At 48.4% G+C, this 23,818-nt stretch overlaps 2 protein-coding genes across 4 annotated transcripts in view; both read left to right on the forward strand.

The window, feature by feature from the left end:
- Positions 1–23,818, forward strand: part of RLN3 (relaxin 3) — a 157,893-nt gene that overhangs the window by 100,459 nt on the left and 33,616 nt on the right. The window lies entirely within an intron of this gene.
- Positions 970–20,611, forward strand: MISP3 (MISP family member 3). 3 transcript variants are annotated; one of them, XM_081175850.1, is made up of 4 exons: positions 970–999; positions 3,127–5,641; positions 10,942–11,024; positions 19,435–20,611. In XM_081175850.1, exons 1-4 carry the CDS (start codon positions 994–996, stop codon positions 19,528–19,530), a joined length of 2,700 nt encoding a protein of 899 aa, XP_081031976.1. In that variant the 5' UTR covers positions 970–993; the 3' UTR covers positions 19,531–20,611. The 3 variants fall into 3 exon arrangements, with proteins under 3 accessions (XP_081031976.1, XP_081031977.1, XP_081031978.1); XM_081175851.1 differs by having other exon boundaries at positions 10,942–11,006; XM_081175852.1 differs by lacking the exon at positions 970–999 and adding an exon at positions 1,218–1,351.

Consider the following 23,818-nt stretch of genomic DNA (forward strand, 5'->3'; position numbering starts at 1 on the left):
GTCCCAGAAACTCCAGCGGGTGCAGAATGCTGCAGCGAGGCTCCTCACGGGGTCTCTGCCATGGGAGCATATTCACCCAGTGTTTTTCCAGCTGCACTGGCTCCCAGTGGAGTACAGGGTCAGATTTAAGGTGCTGCTTTTGACCTTTAAAGCCCTTCACGGCCTAGGACCCTCGTACCTACGGGACCGCCTCTCCCGGTATGCCCCACGGAGAGCCTCAAGGTCCATAAATAGCAATACCCGGGCCTTAAGTCAGATTAGCTTCATCCAGAGCGAGGGCCTTTTCAACACTGGCTCCAGCCTGGTGGAACGCTCTGTCTCATGAGACCAGGGCCCTGCGGGATCTGATTTCTTTCCGCAGGGCCTGTAAGACAGAGTTGTTCCGCCTGGCCTTTGGCTTGGAGTCAGTTTGATTCCCTCCCCCTCTTTCTTTTTTCCTTTCTCCTCCTGTGATGAGGCTGCATTTTAATGTTTTAATGTTGTATTTTAATCTTGTTTTTTAAGTTGTATTCATTCAACTTGTTTTTATTATTGGTTGTTAGCCGCCCTGAGCCCGGCCTTGGCTGGGGAGGGCGGGGTATAAATAAAATTTATTATTATTATTATTATTATTGAGAGTTGGGCAGGAACTCCCTTGCGGGGAAGAACAGAAAAACACAGGGGCTGCTTTGGTGGATCGGGTCAAGATCCTGGAGAGGCATGCAAGTGCCAGCAGGAGTCATACGGATGCCTTCCGAAAGCCCCAAAACAAGGGCATGAACAGTGGCGTAGCGTGGGGGGTGCAGGGGGGGCCGGCCACACCGGGCGCAACATCTGGGGGTTAGGGTTAGGGGGCGCAAATCCACGGGTTAGGGGGCGCAAATCCATGGGTTAGGGGGCGCAAATTACTTGCCTTGCCCCGGGTGCTGACAACCCACGCTACGCCACTGGGCATGAACCTTCCCTGTCAGTACAGCGTCTGGAAAGGAAAAAAACTGTATCCTGCCACAGTGCATGAAGGTTTATTCAGCTTTCCTTGCTAATAGCCACCAACAGGCTGCGATTCCTGCATGAATCTCTCTGTTCCTAAGAATGTCCCTTGCACGTGGTTAATATTCAATGCCATTGCACAACTGCCTGTGCTTTGTTGTGCATATTCCGGGGAGGAGTGGCCCCAGGGCTGTGCATTTTCTTGGCAACTCTTTTTGCAATTGTGCGGCAGGGCTGTGTCCTCCCCGCAGATTAGCTTGGGGCGTGTAATTGGCTCAGTGGCTGAGCATAAAGCCCAGGGAAAGCACCTCCCGCTGGGACAGACTACCAGGGGTCCAGGGCTCCGGCCAGGCAGAATCCGGAGAGTGTGTGTCAGTGGCAGGTAAGAGAAGCCCTATGCCTCTGAGATACAGGGTGCGGGCATCACTCTGCAGGTTGGAAGAGGATAATGGAAAGGGCATTCCTTAGGCAGGCAGTAAACAATTAGTTAATCCACTGGGTCATGAGAAGAGAGTGGAAAGAGATGGGGGTGGGGACTGATTAGGGCATGGGTAGGCAAACTAAAGCCTGTGGGCAGGATGTGGCCCAATCGCCTTCCCAATCCGGCCCGTGGACGGTCCAGGAATCATTCTGCATGAGTAGAATGTGTCCTTTTATATAAAATGCATCTCTGGGTTATTTGTGGGGCATAGGAATTTGTTCATGTTTTTCCCAAAAAATATAGTCCAGCCCCCCACAAGGACTGAGGGACAGTGGACTGACCCTCTGCTGAAGAAGTTTGCTGACCCCTGGATTAGGGGCTCATATGGTCAGACTCTGGAGTAGCAAGGGCTGCAATGTCCCAAGATTGAGCCCTGGTCATTATTGGACTGAAATATTTTTTTCCTTCACAGGGGTGGGATAAATAAATTCCTTCCCCTTTCTTGTTCCTGGAATATAGCTCCTGCTTTGCTTTTCATCAATGCACTCCCCCCCCCCCCACTCCAAGGCAGATGGTTGTACAAAGCATTTCAGGGTGTGATCCTGCTTGTTCATATAATATCCATCCCAAAACAGCAGGAGAAGGGTTTGGGAAGGTCTCTGGAAGCTGCATGTTAATATCCTTCATGGCTGCATTTTTCTGTACAGGGCTCCCAATTTTTGTCTATTGGAAGAGGTAGTTATTCCTGCCACCTGTTGTTGGGGAAGGAATCAAATTCCCTGCTACCAGAAGCACTACGTAGGGAAGGAATAGGTGCTTAGTTGGACCCTAGACTGCGTTTCAGATCACCTGTATAAAAATCAGGAGGGCTTTTTTCCTCCAGCCAGGATTTTCAGGTCCGTGTCCCAGCAGGTTTCTTTCATCCTGGCATTTTCACTGGGAAACCTTTGCATTTTACCTCTGAATCAGAGCAAACGGCAATCTTTGGGAAACCTGACTGCCATTTGCTCCAATTCAGTGTTCAAACGTGGGTTTTCCCGCTTGGACATGGATCTGGAAATCCTGGACTTGTGCCTAAAAACATGGTATGAAAGGAAGTGTGGATGAGCCCCAGATGCGAGGGAAGGAGCCAGGGAAGGGCATAGAAGAGTGCAGAAAATATTTGGCCCTGTGCTAACCCCCTTCTCCACTGGCTCAGGGGTTAGCACAGGGGGATCAGCAAACTTTTTCAGCAGGGGGCCGGTCCACTGTCCCTCAGACCTTGTGGAGGGCCGGACTATATTTTTGCAGGGGAAATGAACAAATTCCTATGCCCCACAAATAATGCATTTTAAATAAAAGCACACATTCTACTCATGTAAAAACACCAGGCAGGCCCCACAAATAACCCAGAGATGCATTTTAAATAAAAGCACACATTCTACTCATGTAAAAACACACTGATTCCCGGACAGTCTGTGGGCTGGATTTAGAAGGCGATTGGGCCGGATCAGGCCTCCGGGCCTTAGGTTACCTACCCATGGGTTAGCAGGTAAGGAGGTGGAGGAGGAGGTAAGGAAGCTGCAGAGAAACCCAACTCCAGTGCCCCTTGGCACCCTTTGACTTCATTGCCAGGAGGGGGAGCCATCACCTCATTGTTTCTTGAGATCAGGCCATGGGTGTAGTGGGAACCGGCACAAAAGAGATGAATGCTTTTGTTCAAGGTTTCTGTTCTGTTTTATTTTTTACAAAAAAAGAGCCACGCCGTGGCCTGGATGAGCACCGAAACTCTGCCACTGCCTCCCCCAGCTGCTGGGTTGTGCCACAGAGACCAGGAGAACTCCGGGGTGGATGCATTCAGGGACATGGTGGAAAGTGGGACTATGGCTGAAAATGTCCCCATAGCCTTCCCACCCGACGACTCCTTGGTCCCTTCGCTCGATGTTGCCACTGGTTCCCTTGCCAAAGACAATGTGCTGCAGGAACCACCCACCTCAGGACAGGAGGGCAACCATTTTGAGAGGGGCTCCCCATCTCCAGTCAAGCCTCCAGAGGGGACTGAAATGGCAGAGGTCTCCAAGTCACCAGACCAAGGGCAGGATGACGGCTATTCCGCTCACCAGGACAAGACGCCAAGTCCCTCCCCGGAGCAACCGAATGCTGAGGATGCTGCAAGCCTGTTGGCCCAAGGGGGACATGGCAGCCAATCTGTGTGTCATGACAAGATGCCGGATGTCCAGTGTCCTACTGAGACCTTGGAACAGCTGGTGCAAGAGGAGGAGGCCAGTCTGAATCACTGCCATGAGAAGAACGGAGCTGGGCCCACTGACTCCTTGAAACAGTTGGGGCATGGCCAAGAAGAACAAGGAACTCTTCTTCTTCATTGTGTGGAGACCTCAGGTGTTTCTTCGGAGCAACAGAACTCCACCAGCACCTCAAATCAGCTGGACGTATGGGAGGAGAGTGGCATTGTGGGTAGTCACAGCCAGGATCCTGCTTCAGAATCTCTAGAGGAACATGAACTTGCCGGCGCTGCATCCTCCGAGCCACCCAGCATCTCGCTTCCGGGGACCAATTCCCCAAAGCAGTCATGGGAGGGAGATTGTTTGGTCTTTCCCAGCCACCATCCCAGCTCCGCTCCCTGTGCTGAGCATCAGGAGACGTTTGACATTGCCAGCGTTGATCAAGACGTAAAACCAGGCTGCTCGGAAACGGTAGAGGCTGGCAAGGAGGAAAGCACGCCCAGGGAGCTGGGTGATCAGTCCCAAGCTGCAGATGAATATCTGGGTAACCTGAATGGGCAGTTATTTGGGGAGGGCTCGGTGGATCACTCCCAAACAACAGAGAAGCAAGATGCCCAAGAAGCTGAACGCACCCCAGCCGGACTTTCACTGGCATTGATAGACTCTCAGCCAGATGTTGGCACCGATTGCCAGCAGAGGGCAGCAGGCACAGATGGCGACACTCCCCTGCAGGCAGCGCCAAGGCAGTCTCCTATGGCAACCGGTGACTCCTCTGGACCTGCCCACCGGGGCCTGGCTCCTGACTGTGGCAGGCAAGAGAGGGAAGGACTGGCTTCTGAGGAATCGAGTGGAGCCGGCAACGACAGCCAAGCCCAGGGTGAGGCTGGAGCCAAGGCTACGCTGGAATCTGAGAAGGGAGAGGAGGCGTCCAGCAGCGCTAGGCCTGGGGAAGCCACCTGCGTGCCGGAGAGTGCAAGGGACCTAGCCGGTGCCAAAGATCCAGCCGGAGAATCACCTGGCTTGGAAAGCCCGACTGGCACAAGGGATCCAGCTGGTCCCCAAGACCAAGCTGGGACCATGGTGCTAGCTAGCGCTGAAGATCCACTTGGGGCCAGGGACAGAGCAGGCTCTCAAGATTTGGCCAGCACCACATGCCCAGTTGCTGTTTCGGAGCACGACACTTCCAGTCCGAAACCTGGAGACCAGTCGCTACTTGGTGTCAGGGACCCTGCCAGCGCAGAAGACCTGGTGAGCCCTGCAGACCCGGTCTGTGCCACATCCACGCCCAGCAGGCCCTCTGGGACAGGCGGCATGGACTGGATGGGAAACGCCACGGAGCGTACGGAGGCCCTGCACCCTGCCACCGAGACCCCGATCGAGCGAGAGATCCGTCTCCACCAGGAACGGGAAGAGCACCTGCGACGGCAAAGGGGCCTGGCTAGCCCCTGGGGCACTCAGGAGTATGTGGAGGTGCGCATCAGGCCTATCCTGAACCAGAACGTGGGGCCCCCCATGCTGCCCAAGGAGAAGGAGCGCCAGTGGGCCGGGGTTCAAATGCAGAGGGAGATCCAGAGGGAATGTCAACGTGAAGAGGACCTGGTCCAGCTGGGGAAGGTCAGGGGGGCCTACGACCGTGGCACCCCGCAAGAGATGCAGGAGAAGATGATGATTTTTGAACAGCACCCCAGCCCAGAACCTCCGGCCCCCAGGAAGATGCTGTGCAGCAGCCCCAGAGGGGCGAGGGGTCTCTCCTTTGCGGAGGCCAACAGCACCGCCAACATGGTCATCGTGGACTCTGGTGCTCTGCTGCGAGCCCAACGGCCGCTGGCCGAGAGAACCCCTGCCTCAGCCAACCCCTTCTTCTGCTTGCGTGCCAAAAGCCCCCAGTCTCTGCTGGAGCAGGAGGTCCAAGAAGCTCAGGAACGAGAGCGGGAGCTGCAGAGGCAGAGGCACAACTTGTACGGCTCAGCGTTGCCCTGCCAGGCTGCAGAGGCCTCAGCTCAGGATGAGGAGACCCCCAGCCAGCCAGGTAAGGGGCAAGGTGCGATGAGCGAGTGTGGGGAAGAGGGAGAATGGGGGTCACCTGCTGGGACTGAAGGGCCGTTCGTTCAGGACTGGGAAAAGGAAGCGCTTCTTCGCACAACACGTAATTAACGCATGGGCTTGGTTTCCCATAAGATGTATTTGTAGCCGTTGGATTAGTTGGCCTTAGAATGAAACAGGCAAACACACGGAGGAAAGCTCAATGGAGCCTCCAGTTTCAGAGGCAGCGCACTGCGGAACGCCAGTTGCAAGGTTAGATTTCAGACCACAGGGAAGGGCTGTTTCTGTAATGACCTCCTTGCTGGACTTCCCAGAGACATCTTACTGGCCATTGTTGGAAACAGAACACTGGGCCAGAGGAAGCCTCTTGGTAACTTTTACGTACAGTGGTACTTCAGGTTAAGTACTTAATTCATTCCGGAGGTCCGTTCCTAACCTGAAACTGTTCTTAACCTGAAGCACCACTTTAGCTAATGGGGCCTCCTGCTGCCACCGCGTCGCCAGAGCACAATTTCTGTTCTCATCCTGAAGCAAAGTTCTTAACCTGAGGTACTATTTTTGGGTTAGCGGAGTCTGTAACCTGAAGCATATGTAACCTGAAGCGTATGTAACCCGAGGTACCACTGTACTTGTGATAGCTAAGTGGGATTCTTACATTCAGATTTGGCATTGTATTCAAATCTGAATGTAGAATTCCTACTTGGCTATCCTGAGTCCCTGTCAGGGGAAAAGGCAGCGTATGAATAAATATATAATGGTAATAATAAGTACATAAAAGGGACAAAGGGAGTCCTCTTGTATTCAGTTCCATATTTACTGCATATGCCTCCAACTGTTCCGCCAAGGAGCCCGAGGCAGAGTTCTCCCCATTCTATGTTATCCTTACAAGCAGGTGAGGCTGAGAGACGGTGACTGGCCCTAGGACGCCAGGTGAGCTGCATGGCTTAGTGGGGATGCGAAGCTTGGCATTGCAGGCTCAATATTCTAACCACTGCACAATACTGCTGGGACAAGCGGCAGGATCGTTACCTTTGCATGCCCTGCTTGTGAGCTTCAGAAAAGCACTTTGCTGGCCATGGTCAGAACCAGGCGGTTTGATTAGGTGGACCTTTGGCGAAGTCCACCAGAGCTCTTCTTACGATCAGTGATTTTAGGAGTAGCTCTGTAGAAAGGCAAAGAATGCTATGGGATCTTAAAAGACTGGCTCCTTTCTTGTGTGGCATCAGTTTTCACAAGCAAGGTGGGTTTTCTTTTTCCTGTCTGGTGCCAAAAGGTGAACTAAGAAGGCTGTATGCATACAAATGCGGGGCTTGCGTAAACAACAGAAGCTGTTGCTTGGAACAGTAATATTTCTGGAGTGAAGCATACGGTCTAGAAACTTGCTATTTGCTTTTGAAAGCTGACGTTCTTGGTTTTCTAGTAACATGCCTTGCCACAGAACTCCCACGAAAGTCCTGTTTTGTAGGACAGAGCTTTCCAAACTGTGTTGCGACATGTTAGTGTGTCGGCTGCAGTGTGCAGGTGTGTCCACGCTCCTCCCGGGGCTGGAAAGGGGTTATTTGAAGCTCCGGTTTGCTAGTAAAACTGAATTACTGTGTCACGAAATGATGCATGTCTGAAAAGTGTGTCGCCAATACGAAAAGTTTGGAAAGCTCTGCTGTAAGGAATAAATATCGCTTCTAAGGACCAGCTCCAACATTAGGCAGAGTGAAGCAGTGGACTCAGGCAACTAAAACTGAGTATCAAGAGAAGACAGGGAATTGTTATTTAATGTTATTGTACTTTTACTGCTAAGGAGGAAGAGAGGCACTTGTGGTGTTTTCTGCCTCAGGTGCCAAAATAACTTGACTCCCCTCCCCGTCCTCCACCATATCATGGACCTTGCAGCAGCTCCACCTCAGGCAAAAATTGCCTTAGTCCAGCATTCTCACTTGCAAAATCATTAAGATGCAAAGGGATCATGAAAACCTCCACCCTTTCAGATCACACCTGCACGATCCTTCTGACTCACAACCTGGCTCCATAGCAGCAGGACCCAACAATCAAAGGAATGTGGCATCTAACACAACATTTAGCATTTCCATTGAATCCGGGCGCACTTACAGCCCTGACCTCTGGCGTGGTTTACAAACTGAAGCGCTGGAACTTTCCAATCAAATCCCTATCACTGGGTAACCTTGAGTTTGTTGCTTTGTACTCCGGTTCATAAAGTGAATGAATGTGTGCAACTCAGATAGTAAAAAATTCCCCTTTTTTAACTTTTACTTTTACTTTTACTTATTCAATTTATATACCACCCTTTATCCAAAGATCTCAGGGCAGTGTACAAGATTAGAAACGCATTGCAAAACATCAGTGACAAAAACATAAGAAAAATATAGTAAAAAGCAGACTGACAGACAGTCCAATAGTAAAATAAGAAGACCAGTCCTCTCCCCCACATTTTAACAGGCCATAGATTATTTAATAGCCTTGTTGTTGTCGTTTAGTCGTTTAGTCGTGTCTGACTCTTTGTGACCCCATAGACCAGAGCACGCCAGGCACTCCTGTCTTCCACTGCTTCCCGCAGTTTGGTCAAAAGTCCATGGAGTTTTCTTGGCAGGGATACTGGAGTGGCTTGCCGGTTCCTGCTCCAGGTGGATCACGTTTGGTCAAAACTCTCCACTATGACCTGTCCATCTTGGGTGGCCCTGCACGGCATAGCTCATAGCTTCTCTGAGTTATTCAAGCCCCTTCACCACAGCAAGGCAGTGATCCATGAAGGGGTTTAATAGCCTTAGGCCTGAGTAAAGAGGAATGGTTTTGCCTGGCATCTAAAAACATGTAATGATGGCTCTGGAGAGTGCATTCCACAATTGGGGAACCACCTCAGAAAAGGTCCGTTCTCTTGTTGACACCCTCCAAACCTCTGGGGTGGGGGAGACATACAGAAGGGCCTCAGACTACAAGTGCACAAAAATACACAGAAAGCAGTGTATGAATCTTTCAGACTCATAGGACGTCCAGTTTTTCATCTCCGATTATGTTACTCAGGCTGCTTAAGGCCTGACGCAACCTGTTCTTGAATGAAGAGAAAAAGAGACTGAGCGTGTGCTCTGTTGTTGTCACGGACAGGGATGTAGGTGTCACAGAACTCTGCGCCTGGATTTTGGGCCATATTTCCCACTTGCCTTTGCACACAGATGCTTTGGACTTCAACTCTCATCAGCCCCAGCCATAAAGGAGTTGTAGTCCAAAGCATTTGCGGGGCAATGGGGTGGGAAAGGGCTGGCAGAGAAAGTGTTCCCAGTGTCATTCTTCTTCATATCTGCATGCCCAGTGTTTGAATATAATAACCTTCCTGGAAGGGCAAGATCTTCTGGTAAGGTAGCCTGCCTGAAGAAGCAGATTTTGGTGGCACAGTTCAAGGACAAAACATTGCCATGTACTTAATTAGAAGACATCTGAAGGCAGCCCTGTTTAGGGAAGTTTTTAATGTTTGAAATTTCATTCTGTTTAATGTTCTGTTGGGTGGGCTGGGTGGGCTATAGATAAATTATTATTATTATTATTATTATTATTATTATTATTATTATTATTATTATTATTATTTACTGTGACATGTTTATTGCCATGGAGGGTACACTATCTGGAGCCTCTGCACCAAGGCCCAAAATGAGTCGGGCCCTTGGCTAAGGGCTTGTGGGGTGAGCTGCAGCTGACCTACCGAAGTTATCACACACGGCCATTTCCTTGCCTCCTTGTAAGCTCAGCACCTGAGCCAATGTGTTGTAATGAGGGATGTGGGTGGTGCTGTGGTCTGAACCACTGAGCCTCTTGGGCTTGCTGATCAGAAGGTTGGCAGTTCGAATCCGCACAACGGGGTGAGCTCCTGTTGCTCTGTCCCAGCTACTGCCTACCTAGCAGTTCAAAAGCACACCAGTGCAAGTAGATAAATAGGTACTGCTGCAGCGGGAAGGTAAATGGCATTTCCATGTGCTCTGGTGTCCGTCACGGTGTCCCGTTGTGCCAGAAGCGGTTTCGTCATGCTGGCTATATGACCCAGAAAGCTGTCTGTGGACAAATGCCGGATCTCTCGGCCTGAAAGTGAGATGAGCACCGCAACCCCATAGCTGCCTTTGACTGGACTTAACCATCCAGGGGTCCTTTACCTTTTACCTTTTTAGCTTAATGATCAGAGCATTGGACTAGGTAAAGGTAAAGGTAAAGGGACCCCTGACCAGTAGGTCCAGTCGTGACCGATTCTGGGGTTGCGGCGCTCATCTCACTTTATTGGCCGAGGGAGCCGGCATACAGCTTCCAGGTCAGGTGGCCAGCATGACTAAGCCGCTTCTGGCGAACCAGAGCAGCACACGGAAACGCCGTTTACCTTCCCACTGGAGCGGTACCTATTTATCTACTTGCACTGGCATGCTTTCGAACTGCTAGGTTGAGAGCAGGGACCGAGAAACGGGAGCTCACCTCGTTGTGGAGATTCGAACTGCTGACCTTCTGATTGGCAAGCCCTAGGCTCTGTTGTTTAACCCACAGCGCCACACACGTCCCACAATTGAACTATGAGTCAGTTCAAATCCCCACTCAGCTGGGGTGACCCTAGGCCAGTCACTGTATCCTACTGTGTCATTGTGTTTGTGCAATGACTTCTGTTTGCACAGCAGAACTGCTGCTCCCTCTCTCCCTGCGTCTTCTGGGTTCCCCACCCAAGATATTCTTTGCCCAGGGCAGGAGGCTGTTGCAGAGAGAGGAGCTCCCGGAGAAGGAGGAATGGGGTGGTGTTTGGTGGTATGCACACTTCCTTGAGCTCCTTGGGGAAAACAGAATGATATAGATAGATTAAATAAACAAATTAGGGTCCCAGATGCACCATGAGAACCTGGCTGCCAACAGAACCGGAATGTGTACCTAGTGGGTGGTAATAGTTTTCCTAGGCTGCTGTAGCAAACACAGGGTTGGTTGAATTTTAACAGAGGCAAGACTGAAAGGGAAACCAGCAGGTGTAACCAGGGACAAGGAAATGTCACGAGAGGGACACAAAGGTTGTAAAACGGAAACTGGGAGAAACTGCTTTCCTGACAGGGATGTGGAAAGAATGTTCTCTCTCTCTCCAGTTCCCCATCTTCAGGGCCTGAAAGAAAACCCTTCCCTAAGGCCATCGATGTGGGTGGGTCAGTCCCTTTTGAGAAAATTGCACTTTGGGAAATGCAGGTGGCCAGAAGCACTCTTATTCCTGACCGTTAGCCCTGTGTCACCGTTGAGACCTGTCCTTTGTCTCTGTCTCCTTCTCAGAGAGACCTTCCTGCAAGAAGCTGGACGTCACCTGGCCCCCTCCAAGCCCTCCGGAGACCTCTCAGGTGAATGGCCTCCATCAGGTAACAAGCGCAGGGGAGCAGTGCCCTTATCACACAGCTATGACTGGCGGCCTATAGCTGTCCTCAGGAGCAGCACCGGCTGCCTCTGTGGGCCAACAAGACGTCTGTGTTAGAGAGCTGCCATCTTACAAGGAAGGAGTTGGAGTAAAAATATCCTGCGATGCACAACTCTAAATCTCACTTGAAGCGTAAGCAGGAAAAGCAACTACCAATTATGCCTCAAGGTGTTGTTATTTAGTCGTTTAGTCGTGTCCGATTCTTCGTGACTCCATGGACCAGTGCATGCCAGGCACTCCTGTCTTCCACTGCCTCCCGCAGTTTGGTCAAACTCATGTTGGTAGCTTCAAGAACACTGTCCAACCATCTCATCCTCTGTCGTCCCCTTCTCCTTGTGCCCTCCATCTTTCCCAACACCAGGGTCTTTTCCAGGGAGTTTTCTCTTCTCATGAGGTGGCCAGAGTATTGGAGCCTCAGCTTCAGGATCTGTCCTTCCAGTGAGCACTCAGGGCTGATTTCCTTCAGAATGGAGAGGTTTGATCTTCTTGCAGTCCATGGGACTCTCAAGAGTCTCCTCCAGCACCATAATTCAAAAGCATCAATTCTTCGGCGATCAGCCTTCTTTATGGTCCAGCTCTCACTTCCATACATCACTACTGGGATGCCTCAAGGCACCAGCGGGCAGATATTGGTCTGATATTAGTTCACATCATGATTGCAAACATGCAACCCATGTTCAAATGGACGGCCTTATTATAACAACGGCCACACGACTGCTGACCTGTCTGGATCCACACTTGCTCTCCAACCTGTGAATGAAACCCAGCCATCCAGCAGACAGATTTTTTAAAAATAATTTTTATTAAATTTCCCTTTAAACATGTATAATCACATTGTTATTATCCACTTTACTTCTTTGGCTCTTTAGAACCTGTCAACTTCCTTCCCTCCCGCCTCTTGGCTTTCAAAACTAAGCTTTTTTGCACAGCATTTTATATATTTTCCAATTCTAATATACCGTATTTTTCCATGTATAAGACTAGGTTTTTTTCCTAAAAAATGATGTCAAAAATTAGGAGGCGTCTTATACATGGGGCCATCTCCCCCCATTTTCTTAAATATGAGTCCCCAAAAATAGGGGGTGTCTTATACATGGGGGTGTCTTGTAGACGGAAAAATATGGTAACTCATTACGAAATATCTAACAATTTAAATAAATATAGAAAGGTAAGAAATTTCTCATTACAAGTCTTCAAATAACCCTACTAGTGTTGTTAACTGCTTACAATGAACTTTCAAATATTGCATAAATTTACTCCAGTCCTTTTGGAATACTTGATTGCGCTGGTTTCAGATTTTTCCCATCAGCTTCACAAAGTCCTTCATTTTCATCTGCCACTCTTCTTTCGTTGGTACTTCTTGTTGTTTCCATTTTGGGGCTAAAAGGGTTCTTGCCGCTGTTTTTGCATACATGAACAGTCTTTTGTCTTTTTTCTTTTTTTGTATCACCTACCATACCGAGTAAAAAGGCTTCTGGTTTTTTAACAAAAGTGCTTTTAAACATTTCCTTTAACTCATTATATATCATTTCCCAGAAGGTCTTTACCTCTCTACAAGTCCACCACATATGGTAGAAGATACCTTCCTTTTCTTTGCATTTCCAACACTCGTTAGATCTTGTCTTATACATTTTTACAAATTTTGATGGTGTTAAATATGGTCTATACATCATTTTCATCACATTTTCTTTAAGTGTACTGCATGCAGCAAAATTAATACCTTCATTCCACGGCCTTTCCCACAATTCTAACTGAATATTATATCCAAAATCTTTAGCCCATTGTATCATCACCCCTTTAACCTCTTCATCTTTAGTATGCCACTCCAAAAGTAATTTGTACATTTTCAATAATATTTTCCTCTTATCATCCAATAAATCTATCTCCAGCCTAGATCTTACTATATCAAAACCATTTTTCCTTTTATCTTCCTTAAACACTTTAATGCAACCAATCTGTCAATAATTCTTTTATTTCTTCAAATGTTTTTAATTTTAACTGACTTCCTACCTCTGTCAACAAATCTGTATACGTGGCCCACTCTCCTTTCATATTTAACTTTTTTACTGCTATTGCTTCAATTGGAGAGAGCCACCAAGGAGTTTTACGTTCCAATAAGTTTTTATATCTGTTCCACACCTCATAAATTGATTTTCTTATTGGGTGATTCAGGAATCCTTTATGCACTTTTACTTTATCATACCATAAATATGCGTGCCATCCATATTGGACTCTCTAGAGTTTTAGACCAAAGCCTCAGTCAGCCCTGGGGTGGAGGAGCTGAACTTTCAGTATTCAAACCATGTGCTGTTATCTCTGAATGGCAAACACACACATACACACCACTTGCCCTTTTTTTGGTCTCCCTTGCTGTTAACATTTCAACGGCAAATTCCTTCAAAGAGACACTTGTTGTTTTGCTTATGCTGCTCTGGAAAGCAGGTGCTCATCGCCAAAACTATATACGTTATTTTTACATAACAGCAAGAGCTAGAATCCTATTCATTCATTATTTGCCGCTAGTAACTTGTGGTTAAGTGACTGCTGTAACTCAGACTGCAATCTTATACACACTCTTCAGGCTGCATAATACATTAAGGGCTTAAAATGCATCTAGGTCGTTCTTTTTCTCAATTGGGATTGAAGCTGGTTTTGCAGAAAGCACATCAAAATGCAGTGTTTCTTAAGCAACAACAGGATAGACTCAGGGCAGGTATGGATTGTGACTTACATGGTGTGTTCGCTGCTTCTCAAGCCCTGGATGCAGAGCAAATGGAATTGCGAATAAATTCCACTGAACTAAGAGCCAAGCTAGACAATAAGTTAGCCATGGCTGTGTACACACTTTTCTGTTTATTCTGCATCAAGTGCACTCTTACTGCTCGTTTGAGTATCTGTGTACACACAACATTAGCTACAAGCTATATCTATCCTTCTGTTTGTTACGAAATACTGCATTTTGATGTGTATGTGTCCCCCACCACCCACAAACCAGCTTCAATCCAAATTGAGAAAAACAATGACCCTGCTGTGTTTTAAATCGGTAATGTGCACACCGTCTACATGCATGGGCATAGGCGGGGGGGGCAGCTGCCCCCCTAAATCAAGTAAATAAATAAAAATACTTAACTAACTGACCAATCGTGTCACAGATAACTCTGTTCTGCCCCCGCCCCCAATAAATCCTGGCTATACTCATGCCTACGTGCATGGTCGTAGCCAGGACTTTTGTTAGGGGGGTAGGTCTTTTGTAGGGGGGGCAGAACATGTATTTTTATTGATTGTGGGAGGGCAACTGCCCCTCCCTGCCCCCCTGGCTACGCCCATGCCTACATGTCTGGGTTTTTGCTTTATTTTATCCAATTTGGATAAAGGAGCCTGATCTGGATACAGATCCTAGTGTGGTGAGAGGAAAGGGGACTTTATCCCTTCCCCACCCCTGTTGTGTCCGCAGTTTGTTTAAGAAAAGAGTTCTCATTGAAGCAATCAAGAGTCCCTCTGCCCAGCATCATCTGGGCATGAGAAATGGAATCCAGATCAGGACCAAGATTATAGCACAGGGCTAAAGGGTTAAACCCTCGGCACCTACATCTTATGATTAGGAATTGGTAGGGAGAAACCCTGCACTTAGAGGCACAGGTATGTACATAAGTGCAGGGGTCCCCAACTTTTTTGGGCCTAAGAGCACATTTGGAAACCTCTGAAACGGTCATGAGCCCCACAAAACATCCATTTTGCAGAAGACAAATAGCAAGATTCAGGAACACACACACCCCGAAACATACAACAGGCAAAGTATTTACATGCCCACCCCCTCCAAAAAAACCCAAGCAGTGCAGACAACAAACAAAACTCTCCAAAGCTCCCAAAATGCTTTTTTTAAAAATAAAAGAAGAAGAAGTAGTAGTAAACCTTTGGAGGGATCCAGGGCCTTGGCAGATACCAAGCTGATACATTGGGCTTATCCATACTTACTATTTGCCCCTTTTGTCCAGGCACAGGTCCACACTTCAAAGCTCTGTGTCCGAGTGTTTTCTTCTTACCCCGAAGCTTTTCTGTGAGAACCTGCTCTTTAGTGCTCAGTCGGAGCAAGCATCAGTTCTGGTTTTCTACAGATTGCTGTTTGCTCCGATTGAGCTTTAAAGAGCAGGTTTTCACGGGGAAAGCTCCACAGCAAAGCAAAGGGTGCTTGGACATGGCGTTTTAAAGCGTGGACCGTGCCTGGAAAGAGCAGAGGAAAGGCAAATGTGGATAAGTCCATTGTCTTGTTTGGCCCTAATCGGAGCTCACGTCTGAGCAGAAAATGTGTGTTTCTGCTTGCAAAGGTCAGACTCTCAAATTAGTTTCTGAATGTGGAAGGCACAATACTTGACAGAGCAATAGTTTGATAGGCGTTCATCAAAAGGTAGCGCAATGAACTGGGACCAGGCAGATGTTCTAAAGAGGGAAAACAATACAAGCTCCCCCCCCCCCCGGCACTGTTTTCAGAAGGCTAAGGGGGGCATGATTTGGGTAAAAATGGGGGAGGGGGAGGGGTTTTATTAAGGATTCCCTACCATTCCATGAACAATTCAAGCATTATTTCAGTGCTCAGGGCAAGTGGGGGGGGGGTGAGGATCCCAGCAGTGCTTGACTCTCTCTAATTAACATGTCCACAATTCCGCTTGCCCCATGCCAAGAAAGCTTTCCCTGCCGCTTTCCCTGGGAAAACCCACTCTTTAATGCTAAATCGGAACAAACAGCAATCTACAGAAAACTCAGTTGCCATTTGTTCCAATTCACCATTGGACTATGGGTTTTCCTGGTGGAAAGCGAGGAGGCAAAGGGCAGTGTGGATGAGACCCCAAGAACTGGAAAAGAGCAACTCCTTCCTGTTTCAATTAGGCTTGCAGAGGAAAGCTGGGAGGGGGGCGGTTGAGCTCCATTGGCCAGGTCCCCTCAATTTGTTTTGTCCTTTAATGGCACGCACACACAACTATCCAGTGGAAACAAGTCTTGGTTATCTTTCCTTTGCCTATCTCACTTTCATAAAACACACACATGACAAGCACACACTTCAATGGGCTCATTGTAATGCATTAAAATTTTGTTTCCTTTGCTGCTGATAAATAGGGGTTGGCAAGCCCACTGAGCATAGCAGCGCTGAGCCTGCCGTTCCTCATTTCACATGGCTGCAAAATGCTGGCAGGACAGGAGGCAGGAAAACTTTGTATCGTTCGCCTGCTCCTTGATATGGTAAAAGCCAGGCTGTTTTGTTTCTGAAAGCTAAAGGTCCCATCTTGAAAAGGGCATTAGGGGGCCTTCTGCACAGTGCCTGCCAGCGAGACCCCTTCCACACCCACAGGAGGGGGCATAAAAATCACCTCTCAGGTGTTGAACTCCTCCTGTGACACCTGAAGTGGCCCCCCCATCCCCAGCTCAGCACTCCACCTGCTTTGCCTGCAGAAAGAATCTGCCAAGCTTTCCAGCAGGGGAGAGAAAGGGGTCCTTGGAGCAGCTTCCAGGAAGAAAGCAGCATTGGTGCCCCATCCAGCCCAAAGGAGGTGCATTCCTCCTGTCTAGATAACCTTGCCTGCTTCTCAGATTTTTTTTTTTTTGGGGGGGGACACCAATACAGCAGGGACGCCTAGGACTTGCCGATCAGAAGGTCGGCGGTTCGAATCCCCACGACGGGGTGAGCTCCCGTTGCTCGGTCCCTGCTCTTGCCATCCTAGCAGTTCAAAAGCACGTCAAAGTGCAAGTAGATAAATAGGCACCACTCTGGTGGGAAGGTAAACGGCGTTTCCATGCACTGCTCTGGTTCGCCAGAAGTGGCTTAGTCCTGCTGGCCACATGACCCGGAAGCTGTACACCGGCTCCCTCGGCCAATAAAGCGAGATGAGCGCTGCAACCCCAGAATCGGTCACGACTGGACCCAATGGTCAGGGGTCCCTTTACCTTTACCTTACCAATACAGCTCCTTGTCATGGGTGCCAGGGATCCTAGTTTTGCCTCTGCACATTCACCCCTTTTTCCTGGCCTGGATCCCTTTTGCTTAGCTGTAAGGAGAAGCACCCCTGCCCCCAGGAGGGGTATCTGCAATAGGAGCCCTAGGGTGCTGGGGCCTCACTGGAAGCCTGATAGTGCTGCTCCCCAGGATAACAGAAAATTTACCTTTCTACAAAGTTAGCGCTCCACCACACTTCCCCTTGGCCTGTGCCTAAAAAGCACAGGGCCGAGTAGTTTTTTTACTTTCTAGGCACAGGTCTGAGCGGTTTCCCCTTTGCCCGGCTCCTTTCCCAGGGAAAGTCTGCTCTTTAGCTTTAAACTGGAACAAATGGCAATTCATGGAAAACCCACTTGCCGACTGAGCACTAAAGAGGAACAAGAGGTAGCATGGGCAAGCCTTTAGTGAAAGTGGGTGCAGCTTCAGTTTTCCACCTCTGGCACCAAAAAGTTCTCTTTGTGTTTCAAAGACCCAAAGCAAGAATGCAGACTCAGGATCTCTTGATACTAGAGCCAGAGAAGAAGCCGCTTTGTACTGAGTCAGGCCATTGGTCCATCTCGCTCAGTATCCCAGGCAAGGATTGAACCAGGAACCTTCTTTGTGCAAGGCAGAACCTTTACCAATGGGCTCTGGACCTTCACACTAATCATGTGGGTTAAGGGATTCTGAGCAAACCCAAGTTATTAGAAGTAACTTGCAGGAGCAGATCAGAGCCTCTCTAATCCTGGGGTGGGGGGGTATAGTTTTTGTTTGTTGCTATGGGCTTATCCACACCTCCATTTGCCCCATTGCAAATCAGAACAAACAGCAATTGGGTTTTCTGCGGATTGCTGTTTGTTCTGATCTAGCGCTAAAGAGTGGGAGAGTGGGTTTCTCAGAGGAAAGCTGGGGGGGGGGGAGATAAAACTGCTTTGACCCATGCCCAGAAAGCACGGGACAAGCCAAAATGTAGACGAGCTCTCTGTTACGTGTTTTTGTGTTTTTATATTGCAAACTGGCCTGTGATCCTCAGATGAAGGGCAGTATAGAAATTTAAATAAAAAAATAAATAGTCCAGTGTTCTTTGCAAGAACCCTAACAGTCAGCAGGAATCAGGTTCATCGGAAACAAGGTGGGTTCCATGCTCTACCTTTTGCCTACAGCTGCTGTTAATATACACTTGAACTTAGCTAAAAGGCTGAGAAGCTGTAATATCAAGGCAGGCACTGAACAGGACTTGGATTGCCAGTTTGCATTTATCTCTACCTCTTCCCTTGTAAAGGTAAAGGTAAAGGGACCCCTGGCCATTAGGTCCAGTCGTGACCGACTCTGGGGTTGCAGCGCTCATCTCGCTCTGTGGGCCGAGGGAGCCGGCGTTTGTCCGCAGACAGCTTCCGGGTCATGCGGCCAGCATGACTAAGCCGCTTCTGGCGAACCAGAGCAGCGCACGGAAACGCCGGTTACCTTCCCGCCAGAGCAGTTCCTATTTATCTACTTGCACTTTGACGTGCTTTCGAACTGCTAGGTTGGCAGGAGCTGGGACCGAACAACGGGAGCTCACCCCGTCACAGGGATTCGAACCGCCGACCTTCTGATTGGCAAGTCCTAGTCTCTGTGGTTTAACCCACAGCGTCACCTGTGTCCCATACCTCTTCCCATAGCAACCCCTATTTTGGGCAGTTCGTTTGAGAGCAGACGTATCTGAATTCAATATATTTACCAACAACGTGCAAAAACTCCATTATACGATACAGCATGTCTTTCATCTCATGAGAAAGCATTGCAGCTTTCACTCTGATTTTAATAAACGAGAGGCCTAATACCATTTGGATTTCCTGCGTCAGGCACTCAAGTCGTAGGGAGTAAACCCTACTTACTTCAAAGGGAGCATGCGTAGGATTGCAGCATGCATGCTTGCGAATTCGTCCTAGCACAAACCACAACGTATTGTTACATCTTAAAATTTAGCTCGCTAGTTGTGATTTGTGAGTGCTTTTTCTTTCTTTTTTAAAGGGACAGCCACCTCCACCAAAAGCATGAAGAAGTTTTAAATTTCAGCAGAAGAATGGGGTGGGTGAATTAAGAATTGTTTTAGGTGTGGGGCTCTGCTCCCTAAGTCCTTGAGTGTAATAATTGGGCTCCGTGGAACTGCCCACAGGGCATGGGGCAAAACAATTTTCCTACCGAAGCAATAAGTGTTTCTTTGCAGAGAAATTGGGTCTTCAGTCTTTTCTGTTCAGAAACAGCCGCACCCACCCAGAGCCTCAAGTCCTTTATCACTAAGCAGAGAAAGCTCTCTGCCCCAGCCTTCACCCTGCATGTTTCCTCACTTTCTGTGGACTCTCGCTCACTTTCCCCACTTTCTCTCCCCCCTCATTTAACCCCACAGCCGGAGAGAAGCCCTCGAATCCTCCGCCGACAGAGGAGTGCCTTAATCCAGCGCTGGGAGTCGGGAGCTGTTGGCAACCAGGACAGTGAAGATTAGGGGGCTGCCTCGGCAAGAAAATCCACTGGGTCTCTTCTCCAGTGCAAAAGACACAAGGGCCCCCCTGTGCCTCCCCCAAACTTGCACAAAACATAACTCACGGTGCGCATGTCGAGTGCACCTCTGGATCCGACCGTGTATTCTTTCCACTCCGCCTTTCGATTTGACAAAAAAAAAAAGTCCCAAAGCACGTCTGCACAACCAGTCTGATCACAAGGCAGAAATAGCATTTCTAACTGGCTGCCTTCTTCTGAATTTTATCCTGGAACAAAGAGGAGAAAGATTTAAGGGATGGGCTCCAAAGCATTACGGTTCATTTTAGTTCCTTTTTTTATGTAGGTAACACCTGCTTGGACACTGATTTCTCAACCCAAGGGCTTTCCAAACACAGGTTCCCCCTACATTTGGGGCAACCCCACACCAAAGTGTATGGGTAGATCCATGTGCAGGAGCAGCTACACTTAAGTACATGTGTAGGAGCTGTCCCATGCCGGCAGCATCTTTTCTTGTTGAGGTCCAGTTTATGGGGAAGCGCCATAGCTCCATAGTAGCAGAGCACCTGGCTTGTAAGGAGAAAGTCCTAGGTTTAATCCCAGGTAGGGCTGGGAGAGGCTCCTGCCTGGAACCCTGAAGAGGTGCTGCCAGTCAGTGTAGACAATTCTGAAGTAGATGGAACACAGGTCTGACTAGGTGAGGCAGATTCCTACATTCCTATGTTTAACTGGTTGCAGAGGGCCAATAATCTGGGCAGACTTGTGCCTTTGGGCATCTCAGGTGACTTGCAACTGTTCCTCCAAGACTTCTTTCATCCTCAGATTTGACCAAGCCACATGTGGGTTTTGTCCCTGGGTATTCAAACTTGTGTACAAACAAGTATTGTAGGAACCAGCCCACAGGCAGTTGATGCTACTACTACTGGGGATGAAAGATGGCAATTATTTTTTTTTACTCTGGGGTAGTATGCTTTGCCACTGACTCTCTTTTTCATTCAGCAAAATAAGAATCAGACAAGAATCTTTCAATGAAAAGAGCTCCTTGATTTTGTCTACGCCAGCAAGAATTAAAAGTAAATCAAACGGGAGTGACTCCAGATTGTTGCCTTTTGTAAATGCTACGAGAACATTGACCTTCGACAAATGGAGAGAAAGAGTCCCTTAGCACCTTTGAGGGGAAGCCCTGCCTCAGTTCCCCTCAGTGATGGGGGGGGGGAGAACCAATGGGGGAAGCTGGTTGCAAGCAGGGTAGCAAAAGCCACCGTGGGAATTTCTCCAAGAAGAGCAGGGAAATTGCTAGGAAGATACCGCAAGGAGAAAGTCTGAAAAGCTATGAGCAACAAAGCGCAAAGAGCCTTTTGTAAGCAGAAAATTCAACCATGCATTACTATCAGATACTTTTGCTTGTTACTACCAGATAATGTATAACTGGCCCTTCTGTTTTGGGTTGGGGGTGGTTACTGTTAATGGCTTGTCCGTATAATGAAATGCACAGAGTGGTATTAAATAACCCGGCTGATAATTCTGACTGCAGTGCCATAGCAGACCTGTGCTAGGATCAAACTACATGTTACCTTAAGCCTGCTTTTTAAAAAGCGTGCCCACCCAACCCAAAACAGCAGCTGCATGATTCCAACTGCTGGGAGAGGGGTTAACCCCTTCACCCCAAAGCTGTTTTACCATCACAAATGCCTCTCAGCTGCTCATTCCCTCCCAAGGATCTGTTTCCAGTGGGGAAATGGTAGGGGGAGGAAAGTATTGCCCCTCCACAGTTTCCAATTCATTTTTAACAAAAATGTTAACTGGGCATTGTAAAGCATGTTTTGTTTTTGTTTTAAAGTGCTTAACTTCTTGCAATTGAACCAGCTGCCTAGCCTTGGGCTTGCAAGGTGCACTGGGGCATAATGAGAACTGCTACAGGTCATAGTACGACGATGGGCTGTTGCTCAGCTGTTTTGACATCTGGCGGTCTGAGCCTTGGGTGAGACTGCTGACTACCATGGGAAAGCAGGCTAAATTTGAACCCTCTTGGCTACTTGGGGCCTAAATGAAAGGGGTTGAGATGTCTTCATGCCATGGCCTTTTTGGAAAGATACTTCACAGATACAAATTATCTGAAGGACCTTGGAGCCATTCAGCAGAAACAAACATTACTTGTTGCTTTGATAGCAGAATATTGCAAAATCTCGAAGAATAGCCGCCTCCAATTCTCTTTGGGCTTCAAGCTATCTGACAACTATTTCCTGTCCTTGAGAGAAGAACAGGGTGCCTGCTTATGTTTCACCCCACAGAGGAAATACATCAAGCCCCCACCGAGAAGCCGATCAGAAGGTCGGCAGTTTGAATCCCCGCGACGGGGTGAGCTCCCATTGCTCAGTCCCTGCTCCTGCCAACCTAGCAGTTCGAAAGCACATCAAAGTAGATAAATAGGTACCGCTCCGGTGGGAAGGTAAACGGTGTTTCCGTGCGCTGCTCTGGTTCACCAGAAGTGGCTTAGTCAAGCTGGCCACATGACCCGGAAGCTGTACGCCAGCTCCCTTGGCCAATAAAGTGAGTTGAGCGCTGCAACCCCAGAGTCGGCCACGACTGGACCTAATGGTCAGGGGTCCCTTTACCTTTACCTTTTACCAAACAGATAAGTCAAGAAAGTTAGTCAATCCACACCTGATGTGCATTGTATCACCCACTCTTTCCCTGCCTGCAATTGGCCTGCTCAGAACCGGTCTCTTCAGGTTGTCTCTCTCCCGAAGGAGTAAAATTATAAGGGTACCAGGGAGGAAAGTATGTGTGAGGGGGGAGGATTTTGAGTGCAAATCCAGACCAAGGGAAAAGTTTTCAGCACCTCTTCTACCCTTCCCTTCCTCTTCTTGGTCAGCCTCAAAGCTTCAGCCTCAAAGCTTTGCTCTTTAAAAAATACTGAGGAAAAAGCCATGGAATCGCATGTCATGTATACTTTGCCTCATAGTTTGTGAGAGCTCTGGCTAGGCCACAACTGGAACCCAAGAGGTTTCTGATTTAAGCCCTGGCGTCTCTGAAGGGCAACCGGCTTCATCCTAACCCTAGTTAAAATTATGACAGGAAAGGGATGGGGCGGAGGCTTGATGAATTCACATTTCTTACTGTTCAACTCCAATTTTAGTCCCATTGTGTATACACACCTGTTCCTGACCACTACACGAGGAGTCCTAAGAGGAGGATAGGGACAAGGGCTTTCTGCTGCAGATCGTTCTCAGGGATAGGAGCAAATAAATGAGCACAAATGAAGAAAAGGTGGCAGGTACAGAAGGTAACCCATGGGTACACAAACTAAGGCCCAGGGTCCGGATCTGGCCCAATCTCCTTCTAAATCTGGCCCCCAGATGGTCCAGGAATCAGCTTGTTTTTACATGAGTAGAATGTGTCCTTTTATTTAAAATGCATCTCTGGGTTATTTGTGGGGCATAGGAATTCATTCATATTTTTTTCCAAAATATAGTCCGGCCCCCCACAAGGTCTGAGGGACAGTGGACTGGCCCCCCGCTGAAAAAGTTTGCTGACCCCTGAGGTAACCTAAGCAGGAGCATGTGAGTTTAAGAAGGCGGAGGTGAAATCAGGATACAGTGGTACCTCGGAAGTCGAACGGAATCCGTTTCAGAAGTCCGTTCGACTTCCAAAATGTTCGGAAACCAAGGCGTGGCTTCTGGTTGGCTGCAGGAAGCTCTTGCAGCCAATCAGAAGCCATGTCAGACGTTCGGGTTCCAAAGAACATTCGTAAACTGGAACACTCACTTCCAGGTTTGCGGCGTTTGGGAGCCAAAACGTTCGACTTGCAAGGCAATGTATGACTGTTCTTGTGTAGTATGGCCCTCCCATTAGGCAACATGATGTTGAGATATGGCAATGATGTGCTGCCTTAAGGTAGTTGGCTGCTCTCAAGTGTGGTGGATAATGACCCCACCCCCGTCACCAGTACTGGAAAAAAATACAACTACCTGTCCAGTCATAAGATGTAACGGAAGCAGGCACATCTTATCCTTCACCTTAGACAGGAAAAAGACTATATATATGTGTGTGTGCTGGTATACCACTAACTGATACAGAAAACATTGAAGTGCTGTACAGCAAGTATAAAATCACAGTAAGCATATAAAAATATAAAAACAGAAACACCATAAATATTTGGCCAGTCCTAGGCCAGTCCTGTATGAAGGTGAGTCGCCAGCACCTGTGAACCTTTCCAAGGATGACAACAGCCATCTTTACCAAGCCTTTGTGTCTACCTGCAGTAAAACTTTACAATGGCTCTTTTATTCGTC

This window comes from Podarcis bocagei (assembly GCF_964188305.1).
Source record: "Podarcis bocagei genome assembly, chromosome: 17".
NCBI classification, from domain to species: domain Eukaryota; kingdom Metazoa; phylum Chordata; class Lepidosauria; order Squamata; family Lacertidae; genus Podarcis; species Podarcis bocagei.